At 46.0% G+C, this 11,101-nt stretch overlaps 1 protein-coding gene across 1 annotated transcript; it reads left to right on the top strand.

Moving 5' to 3' along the window:
* The first annotated feature begins 5,795 nt into the window (after positions 1-5,795).
* On the top strand, positions 5,796-10,849 carry LOC149337012 (uncharacterized). Its single transcript, XM_089554797.1, has 3 exons — positions 5,796-6,082; positions 6,501-6,594; positions 8,738-10,849. Exons 1-3 carry the CDS (start codon positions 5,930-5,932, stop codon positions 9,388-9,390), a joined length of 900 nt encoding a protein of 299 aa, XP_089410923.1. The 5' UTR covers positions 5,796-5,929; the 3' UTR covers positions 9,391-10,849.
* Positions 10,850-11,101: the final 252 nt, after the last annotated feature.

Raw genomic sequence — 11,101 nt, 5'->3', positions numbered from 1 at the left:
GTCTGTGTGTACTGATGCGTACATGAGTAATTATGAGTTTGCGAAGTTTGAAATGGAACCCGATAACAATCGCGTTATACTCTATAAATCATTTCAGTTGACTGCCATGGATGGATGGATGGATGGATGGATGGATGGATGGATGGATGGATGGATGGATGGATGGATGGATGGATGGATGGATGGATGGATGGATGGATGGATGGATGGATGGATGGGAGCGCCCCCTTTGAAACGGGGTTATAGTGTACTAGAATATATAGAATAGTTATAGAATAGAATAGTGTATAATAGTGTATATATATATAATAATATATATATATATATTATATATATATAATATGTATATATTATATAATATATATAATATATTATATGTATATGTATATATATATATATATATATATATATATATATATATATATGTATATATATATGTATATATATATAATAGTGTATTAGTGTAGAATAGAATAGTGGGGTTATAGAATAGTGTACTAGAATACACTATAACGGGGTGGTGGCATTGCCACCATGCTCAGCTTTTCTTTCTTTATTATTTGTTAAACTGATTAAGAATCGCCATCATCTTTACCTACGGTTTCCTACAATTCTAACCTTATGCCACATCTCTGCTTTACAGCCACCAATCTTCCAATCACTTTTTGCTAACTTCCACTGCAGATTTATTTACATGACCATTGTTATTTTTAAACCCTAGGGCCTCAGGAAGAGTGACTGTGCCTGCCTCGACATCCGGATGGATACCATCACATTTGAGTATGAGGTCAACCACACACAACAGATCTACCACACACTGCAGATGTGCCATCTTCTTCGTTAAATTTCTTTTTCTAGCTGCGCGTTCTAAGACACCCTGACCTAGCTTCAAAAAGTAGGGCACTGCCTCTTGAGTTATCATAGAAAAATTCTTTCCTGATCTGCCTTTTCCAGTATCGATATAGTTCTACACTATGTTTCTTTTCCATTGAATTCATCCAAATTTTAACTTTCTCATTTTAACCTGTCGTTTAATGCTCTTTCTTTCTCCGTCCTCATGACCGGCATACTTACTGGTTAGTTTTCTAGTTCTTTTCCGCCACTGTGAGTCAACGCTCTTTCTGTATAAATATTTAAATACCTTAGCTGCCCACCTGTTGTCGTCCAATTTCCTCAGGCGTTCTTCATATAGTATGTTACTCTTAGCTGAATGGTTACCCGGTACCTGAGGTTGGCACCCTCCGTGTATTGGGCTTGCACATCCAGAACGATGGCAAAAACACCACTACCCTCAAGAAACTCAAGCAGGTTGCAGGCGCGATATCGCACCTCATCCGCAGGGTTTCGGGACATCATAGAGGCATGAAGGAGCGCGACCTATGTCGCCTCATTCATGCCTTTGTCCTCAGCCGTGTACTGTACACTACCCCATACTTACAACTATCCAAACATGACATAAACGCTTTGGATGCTTTGATTCGCAAGGCATTCAAGGTAGCACTTCATCTTCCCCTCAACACACCCACAGACAGATTACTAGGCCTGGGCCTCCACAACACGATCGGGGAACTGGTGGAGGCCCACCGACAGGCCCAATACATCAGGCTCACAAAAACTTCCACAGGTCGGTATATCCTGGACTCCCTGGGAATCAAAATACCGGCCAACGACCCAACCCTTCTCGCCATCCCACGATCCCTTCACCGAGAGCTTCTCATCAGGCCGCTCCCGAGGAATATGCACCCGTCCCACCATGAGCAGCGCCGCAGAGCCCGTGCGAAGGCACTCCATCGAGCGTACGGCCCCCAGCCGGACGCCGTATGGGTGGACGCTGCCTGCACGGGTGATGAAGCGACAGCAGCTGCGGTGGACTCCTCTTCATCCACCCTCTTCACACTACCTCTCCCTCCAGATACGTCCCCAGAGGCTGCAGAGGAAGCCGCCATTGCACTTGCTATAACCCGCACGGAAGCCCGGTATATTTTAACTGACTCTAAAACTGCGATTCTAAATTTTGCTCGAGGCCGAGTTCATGTCCCTGCTTTTGGCATACTGGACTCGCCCGATGCACCCCCGCCCCGCCAAGTGGAGCTGATATGGGTGCCTGCGCACTCCGGGAATCCCGGAAACGAGGCCGCCAACCTTTTAGCCCGAGGTTCTTTAAACCGGGCTCAGGTGGCCTCGGATCGGGGATTCACGAAGGATCGCATGCACTCATTCAGTGAGCTGACCCAGGCATACAGAGCCTCTCGCCAGCTCTACCCCCCGCCCCACCCCTCCCTAGATAACAGACACGCAACACTCTGGCGCAGATTACAAACACATACTCTCCCCTCGCCCCTTACCCTAACCCACTATCATCCCTCCTTCCCCACTCCTGCTTGCGCCCTATGCCCAGAACCCTTCGCTTCTTCCCTCCACATCCTTTCCCTCTGCCCGGCGGACCCTCCCCCGCGGGACCTAGAGAACCTCAAGACCTGGGAGGACTGGGAGACCCTGCTGCATTCGGAGGACCCGGCCGTGCAGACCATCGCCACCGGCCGTGCTGCCAGTGTTATGGACCTCAGGAACATAAACACTTGAGTGCAGTGGGGTCGTGCGGGGACCCTGGGGCGTGCCCCGAATTCCTTTGTAAATAAAGTTTTCTCTCTCTCTCTCTTACTCTTAGCTTCCCGTGCTTCGAACGATGCCCAACCCATATCCCCTTGTACTGCCCATATCCCATTGTACTGAGCTGTGGCAAAGTAGCGCCGTCTATGTTGCAGAGATGAAAGTGAATGCGTACAGTTTGCGTTACGATAGTCAGTGTTATGACCGTCTTCGGTAATAATAATAATAATAATAATAATAATAATAATAATAATAATAATAATAATAATAATAATAATAATAATAATTGGTTTTTGAGGAAAGGAAATGGCGCAGTATCTGTCTCACATATATCGGCGGACACCCGAACCGCGCCGTAAGGGAAGGGAGGAAGGAAGGTGGGAGGAAAAGAAAGGAAGAGAGAAAGAGGTGCCGTAGTGGAGGTCTCCGGAATAATTTCGACCACCTGGGGATCTTCAACGTGCACTGACATCGCTCAGCACACGGGCGCCTTGTATACTCTGCCTCCATCAAAGCGTGGCCGACGTGGTCGGGTTCGAACCCGGGTACTCCGGCTCGGTAGACGAGCGCCTTAACCACCGCGGCGAGTTAGGTCTGAGTTTGTGTTTATGGAGCTCTACGTTCCAAAGCGGCTCAGGCTGTGAGGGACAGTGTAGTGGGGGGCTTCGGTAATTTCGGCGACCTGGGGTTCTTTAATGTGCACTGACACCGCACAGGGGTTGTAGATTTGAGGACTGGCAGAGGAAACTTTTGAAGACATCAACTGGTTGCAACGCGGATCCCGGTGATAACACGACGGTTTCGCCCCTGCGGGCGGCAGCGTGGGTGCAACCCTTCGCGACCTCTTCGGGCTTCAGTCGGGCAGGCAGCGGTGACCGGATATGTGTGCCTCATGTTTTGCGCTGGTGTCAACCGCTGCGATGTCATGGAACCCGTGCCGCCCGAGCGCCTGTGATGTACGCTGTGTGCTGTTGTGGTCAACGAATGCGCCGCCAGCGGAGACGCACACCTCCATTACGGTGAGGCTAAAAAATCGCTGAGGCTAAAAAATCGATTTCACAGTCTGCCAAGTTAACAGTCTGTTTGTGGTTGTTTTTGTTTTATGTTTTTAAAGTGACTACCTTATATTGCGCGCGTCAGCAATAAACCTCAGTTGCGAGTTAGCGCTTGTCTGCGTCGTTTACTTTCCGTCCCTTGTGTTCCCTGTGCGCTATTTTTTACATCATGACCCTTATTATAAACCGCGTTTCGAAATGCAGTTCACAGACCGCGCAGGACTCATCTGATTTCTTATTTTCACGGTGGAGATTCCTCTCCCGCTCCTTACTTCGTTCTTCATCACGTGGGAGCATCCCTCACGCGACTGCAACAGTAATTTCGGCTGCGGCTAGGCATTCTCACTCACACATACTGCACATTGAGCAAATCATCAACCACTGAACAGGCACAAAGGGATACCGCCACGCATACAGCACCGGCGAAATTAGCTTTCGTGCGCCGACCCCTTCGAACCAACACAGCCGTTCCGAGCGCACCACTGCTGCCGCTGCCGTCCGATGCGACGGAGCGAGGGAACCACTTCAGGTGGAACAGGCGGCAGTGCCCCTGGCGGGCATCAGGGAAGTCGACGCTGTGTGCGCCAAGGCGAAGCGGCGCAGGGATACGGCAGTGAGCCCACTTCCCCCTTCTAGAACACTGTAATTACGGGCTCTCTTTCTGCCCTTGTGTGTTGTGCTGTGCCATGAGAGGTATGTCTCTGAGAGCATGAGAGGCGAATGAAACGGCGATGCGACCGGGACCCGAAAATACTGTCGCGTTCCACTCTTGAAGGCGAAGCTCTTAAAGGGAGCGCGCCAGCCTGTTGGCAAGCGACAAACATCGAAGATGAGAACGCAAGGAGGAGGGTAGAACGGGAGGATGAGGATATGGGGAGAGTAAGCAAGAGCAGTGCCGCAGAGGAGGAGGAGGGCACTTCTAGAGCGGGGTTCCGTTGACAGCGGCGGCTGATTCGAAGCGCAATGCCCGAGGAGAAGCTGTGCGCGCTGCTGAAGTCGAAACCCAGAGCCGGCTTCGTTCGGCAGTGCGTGTTCCGACTGAGGGTCACCTATGGTTCAAATATCGCAGAAGCTGCGCTCAAACATCTCATTGTACACTACGACAACCTTCGAGAAAATAAACAGACCATTCCATCACCTCACCCTGAGCTTTCCATCATCCTGAGCAAAATTCAGCCTTTATACGCAACGGCTAGCGTGTATCTGTACCGTCATCGCCCGTTACCTTCAGTTCACAACTGGCCAGAACACTACGCAAACCTCTCCCATTGTCCCGATCACCCCTTTACCCTGTACCCACCCCCTAGTTTATGGAGTGCGGCAAGCCTGCTACCAACTTAGTGGCTAACACAAAAGCTTCATAATAAGAGTATTAACACTCGCTCTCTTTTACCGAGAAGCGTAATCATCGACCTTTTTTTTTTTTTCCTTGCCGGTTTGAGCTCGCGTGTTCCGTGCAGTTTTTATTTTTCACTGTCTGTTTCTTGTCAACATGCTGGCACGCTCCTGGGGCTAAGAAATGCGGAATCAACTTCCCCGTTTTGAGCTATTACTGATGGCTGCTATTTTCTCTCATTAACGTCTGCTTTATTTCTCCCGACATCATCTCACGCGCGCGGGTCTACAAGCGCCATTCAAATAACGCGCGCAGGCGCGAAGATCACGTGGTAAAAGAAAGAAGCGCCGCCCCGTGGATTTTTTACGCAAACAAACTATAGTGAACTAGTAAGCAAACAAGGGAATGGGAATGAGGGGCTCGTTGTAAATATGAGAGAAGCCAACAGCCACAGAAACCAAGGAGCACAGGGGATTTTTTTCATTTATTTTATTTTTTTGTGGTGTTGATCAAGTAAGAATATTACAGTCGCTTAAAGCTAATTGATTAGAAAAGCAGAAGAAAAAACAACCACATGCCGCCGGTGGGATCCGAACCCACGACCTCCGAATTACGCGTCCGGTGCTCTACCTCTGAGCTACGGCGACGGCTGTCAAACCTTCTGCTTTCGGGGGTATTTATGTTTTACAAATAACCTAACCTTGAGAGTGTTCATCAAACAAACAAACTATAAAACAAACAATGCTCGCGCCGACGCCATTTTGGGTCTACTGTGCTTTGTGCGTGTTGTTTCTTTTGTGCAGCGGCGTGGCGACCGAACCGTGGAGTGGCGCGAATGGTTTGATCTGGCAGTAGCAACAACGTTCCAGCTACTTGAAGTGAGCTTGTCCTGTGTGTGTGATGATAGCGACTGCAGGGCGATCAAACTATGACGGGTTGTTGCGTTCCCGGGTGCTCTGGCAGTGACAGAAAGGGACAGCGGCTGTTTCGTTTTCCGCGAGACAGCGTGCGCCGCAAGGCGTGGGAATGCCAGGTCAAACGAGAGGGCTGGAAACCTACTGACAACTCCAAAGTGTGCGAGGTAAGGTTGTCAGCGCTCGCATTTCAGAGCTGTTTTGGCGTAGGTTGAGGTAGAAGAACGTCACGTTCTGGTAACCACTGAAATTAATGACTGTCAAAGGCGACCAGCTGAGCAGTAAATTCATTGGCGAAGGAGTGTACCTGTTTCCCTCTTGTTACAAGCACGTGAAGGTAGCGCATGCTAGTGCTTTATCATAAGTGTAAACATAGATCTGTTTACAGTTCCAACGTTTGACGTTTCGCTGTAGTTCGCCGTCGTCATTTGCATTTATCTCAACAGGTGTCAGTGCTTTTAGTGTCGCAGATGACGCAAGAAGGCCACGCCCCTTAAATTGGTCCGCCGAGATTCTTGATGACGATGAATGTTCATTATGTTATAATATAGGCTCATTGTTTTTCCATTAATTACCTTATTTCAGCTTCATTTCGACGCGAACCAGTATGAAGCCAATCGCCAGGATGGACGGCGTCTGCTTAAACAATCAGCTATACCATTGCTGTTCGACTTCAAGCGTAAGTGAACATCATGTGTTGACTCGGAAACGTTGTGTTTAGAACAGTGGTTTTTGTTAGTGGATTTAAGTACTCCTTAAGTAAACTACTTTTGTGCTGGGAAGAAAGGAATCACAGAGGAGACAAAGAGGCATTGCATATCCTTATTAACGTGCATGTTTTTTTTTCTTTTTGTACAGACTAGAGGCAGCACGGTATTGTGTCAGGGTCACTCCGAAAGTAATACATCCTTCTTTTTTTAAATTGTACAAAATCCGAGCCGATATTGGTGCCGTTTTAAAGATAGGGCCTTCCTTCTAATACCATTTTGAGTAACGGACAGCAGGTGAGCTGCGTTCTGCAAGAACGGCATCTGACGCAGAGGTGCAAACAAAACAGACATGTACGTGTTATTGAATTCCTCGCTGGTGAACAAACTACACCCACTGACATTCATCAGTGCTTGCTTAAGGTCTACAGAGACAATATAGTGCATGTGAGTACCGTGAGGCAGTGGATAGGGTATTTCGGAATTGGTAGAAAGAGGTACTTAACCCATGCTTTGGGCATCACTACCCACTTGCCGTCCCTCATATGAACAGCGCCTCGAACTAATCCTTGATAATCGATGAATTACGACTGAAGAGCTGTGTACACAACTGAATGTTGGCTGTAATGTCTTTGGAAAGGTGTTGGAAATCTTTGTTATCACAAGGCTGAAATCCTGAATATGCATAGTCGTGCCAGAGAAGAATCCAGAATTGCACTCGCAACACGATAACACCACGCCCAGTGAATTTGCGCCTCGTAAATGTATACACTTTGGTTTCTGAGTGAAACTGTATTACGTGAGTTGTCCGTAATAAGTAATAACGAATCATGAAGAAAAAAGTATTCAGAAAATAAAACTGTGAATAATGTCTGCTTCTTTGCATAGTGGTGGGTAGCGAAGTAGTTACTAGACAGAATTATGAGAGCTCCAAATGTTTTATCCTGGTTACCATTATTTATAAAATTAGCCACCGTGGTGGCTCAGTGATTATGCTGCTTAGCTGCTTGCCCAAAAGACGGGGTTCAAACCGGCCGCAGCGGTCACATTTCAGTGGAAGCGAAATGCTAGAGGCTCATGTACCGTGTAGTGTCAGTGCATGCAAAAAACCCCAGGTTGTCAAAATTATCGACAGCCCTCCACTACGGCATCCCCTATAGCCTGAGTCTCCTAGAAGACATATCTCCTGTTCCTTCTCATATACCACAAACCACTGGTACATATCTGCTGTAAGTCGGTGGGCATCTGCTGAAGGCGACTTTCACCTTTACACTACCTGCAGAGAGAGCATTGCAATATGACAAGTGGTAAGGCGGTTTCACCGGGAACCATGATTCTGGAAAGCAATGAACCACAAAACAAAGCCTTCATTCTAGTGTTTGCACATTAGCACTGCTCTTTGCTGGTCTCCAGCACTCAGAATACAAGAAAGGAAATTCAAGCTTCCCTTCTCATCGCTGTCCATATTAACACAACAAGATTACATGTAACTCAATAGAGTGCGTGCATTTTTGCCCTGTCCAGAAAGCGAGTTTCCACAGTAGCGAGACGAAAATACATGGGAAAAGTTTGGTCCCCAGAATAATTGCCCATAATTGTAGTCATCCATATTAACAGGGCTCATATTAATGGGGTACGACTCTACCAGTTTCGTGACCATGGAGCATTGTCAGTGCATGCTAAAGAATCCCAGGTGGTCAAAATTACTTGCAGCTCTCCACTATGGCATCTCTCATTGCCTGAGCTGCTTTGGGACGTTATACCCCCTAAAACTAAACCAAAGCAAACAGCTGTAAGAACATGGGTCGCCTCTGCTGGTTCAGATTTTTGCGGGCACATCATACAGGCTCTTGTTCACAAAAGTGCATAACGAATGGTGGTGACTACGGGAAAAATATCTGTGTAGCTGAAATCTTGTAATATTATGTTCTTCGTCTCTCTTTTAGTAATAGGAAGCATTGCTTTCGAAAAGCTCCTCGTAGTTTAACCATGTTTTTCTGAGCTTGATGACTGGGTACCATTTTTTAAACCTATGTGAATAGTATGACAGGAACAACACTTATGGTTTTTTTTTTCTAGCTTGTTCGTGCTTTTTACGTTCTTTTATGTTTGCAGCTCAGCCTAAACGCAAAAAGCCGCTCCCTCAACAAACCAGCCCTGCATCCAGTGTCGATGATTCTATAAAAAAAGAAAACTCGTCAACAGCACAAGACTGCACTTCTGGCAACAATGGCGTTAGTGCAAATCATCAACCAAGTACCAGTGACTGTGCACCAGGATCACCAGATGTGCCTTCTACGAGCTCATCAGTGGCACAAAAATGTTCTGGCAGTAATGACATGAGTGAAAGGAGTCAGGAAGACGCTGGTGACTACGCACCAGGATCAGCCAGTCTCTCTTCTCTGGGCTCGCCAGCACCACAAGAGTGTTGCTTTGGCAGTAGTGACAATGAAATGAGCGAAGAGCACCAAGAAGGTATCAGTGATTATGCAGCCGGATCAGCAAATGTCTTTTCTATGTCCACAAGTGAACTCGTCAGTGAAGTGCTTGAACTCCGGAAGAAGAACTCTGTTTTGCAAAAACGTTGCTCTGAGGCGAACAGAAAGCTAAAAGCGCAACGGCTAAAAACAAGCCACCTTCAGAAAGAGCTGTCTACTGTAAATTCAAATCTGAACATCCTGAGCGAACATATAAAAATGAGCCTACAGAAGGCTTCGGCTTCTTCCATTCAAACCAGGCATGCTTCATGGAGAGAGAAGTTTTTATGATGGCCTGTATAAAAAAGGACTGCGCACAGCTTCTGATTGAAATTGAGATGAGAGCAGTTAGACAACAGCCATGGCGTGCTCCTTGGAGCAACTCTTCCAGAGTATGGTCAGCCAGCAAATCAAGCTCTTATGGAATGACAGTTTCTGGAAGCAAGTGATAGTGTACCATATTATGTGTGCTTGTGTTCCTCATAACATTGAAATATTTTGTATTTCACCCGATCATCTAAAGTCCTTAGTGACTTCGTCCTTTTCCTTTTTTCTTGAGATGCAGATGTGTTTTTTCTGGTGTTTTATACTTGTGTATGTTTGTATTTCATGTGATTAGGATATTTGTGTGACACTTTTTACAGTACTGCGTAGAACATTGCTTTGTTGTTGTTGTTTTGTTGTGACTGTTTTGTTATATGTTTTATTGCTCGTCTCTTTAATGCAGAACCCTTGAAAGAGGGCCTTTAATGTTAATTTAAATATATAGGTAAATAAGAAAGACTCCACTGAGAGATTGTTCTTAGCTACCAAACGGGGCGCTGAATGAAAATCTCAATCTCTCACAACTCCTGCAACTCAAGCGTTGTGTGTTGTATTCCCTAGCCTTGCGCTGCGATCGAGCTGGTTTTTTTACCTACGCACAAGATGTTGTCCAGATTAAATTTACATTACTGTTATAACGTCTTGAGGTCTCATTTCTTGGAACAGCAGCACAACGGACTACCAAAGATTTCTTAAAATCTCGGTGATGTTCATTTGTCAGGCAGTCACTTCACCTGAACTGTACAGCTATTCGGAGGAACACCTGGTAGGTTATGGAACGCTTCCGTCTAAGCCTGAAACCACTGCTTGGTTCTCTTTCAAGTGATATTCATTTATGGCAACCAGTTATCTATACAACAGTTTATCTACACAACAGATTTATACAGCAGTTATCTTAAGGCTCACTGACCAAGAAAAGTGTGATTGAGCAGTGTCAGTTTTGAACCTTGCCTCGTAAGTTTCAATTTCAATTTCAATTTATTTTCGAATTTCTTTTACAGAAAATACAAACACTTTTTGGACCCATAGCCAGCGGCTAGTTCGGGTCCAAGTACACGAAATAGGTAAAAGCAAATTCAAAAACGGCGGACATATACAGAAAAGCGTAAGCGTAGTACAAGATTAAAAGCAAAGCAGTCTAAATAACACTGGTAGATAACATTCGGCGCGGCAAAAGAAAGAAAATAGCTTTGAAAACATGACATGCAAAAAGAACTTTCGGACATCAAGTGTTAGTAAAAACTATCGTGTTACATACAGAGTACATAATACCAGAAAACTGTGACGAAAAAAAGAATTTCAGGTTAAATCAATTATTTCAATTAAGTGGCGACTGCAATGCAAGTGTATTTCTTGCTGCTACTCACTGCTCACTCCTTCAGTCACGGAACAAACCTTGAATGGAGCAAAAATTTCGCAAGAAAAAAGGTTTGTATTTTAAAGAAAGAAAAACTGACGGCAGCTGAAGCAGAGAGCAAGGCAGCAGAGTGCGTTTGATTACTTAGCATGGTGATGGCAGCGATGCAAGTCCTGTTGACCCTTTGCGGCAACTAGAACAAGTCACTTTCTGTAGATGCTTGTACATGGTTTCGCTTTGACAGTGACTTGCTAGGGCTAAAAATGTTGACAGTGTCCTTACATGCCCTGAAAAAACATCAAAGGCCAAGTAACGGATCTG

This window comes from Amblyomma mixtum, chromosome 7, assembly GCF_055824585.1.
Source record: "Amblyomma mixtum isolate Tamu chromosome 7, ASM5582458v1, whole genome shotgun sequence".
NCBI classification, from domain to species: Eukaryota; Metazoa; Arthropoda; class Arachnida; order Ixodida; family Ixodidae; genus Amblyomma; species Amblyomma mixtum.
The sequence above is the reverse complement of the archived record's forward strand: the minus strand, read 5'-3'. Positions and strand labels throughout refer to the sequence as shown.

Coding starts and splice junctions, on each gene's coding strand:
- LOC149337012 (XM_089554797.1), top strand. CDS start 5,930: ATGACGGGTTGTTGCGTTCCCGGGTGCTCTGGCAGTGACAGAAAGGGA. Junction 6,083..6,500: donor ACAACTCCAAAGTGTGCGAG/GTAAGGTTGTCA, acceptor ACCTTATTTCAG/CTTCATTTCGACGCGAACCA. Junction 6,595..8,737: donor ATTGCTGTTCGACTTCAAGC/GTAAGTGAACAT, acceptor TTATGTTTGCAG/CTCAGCCTAAACGCAAAAAG.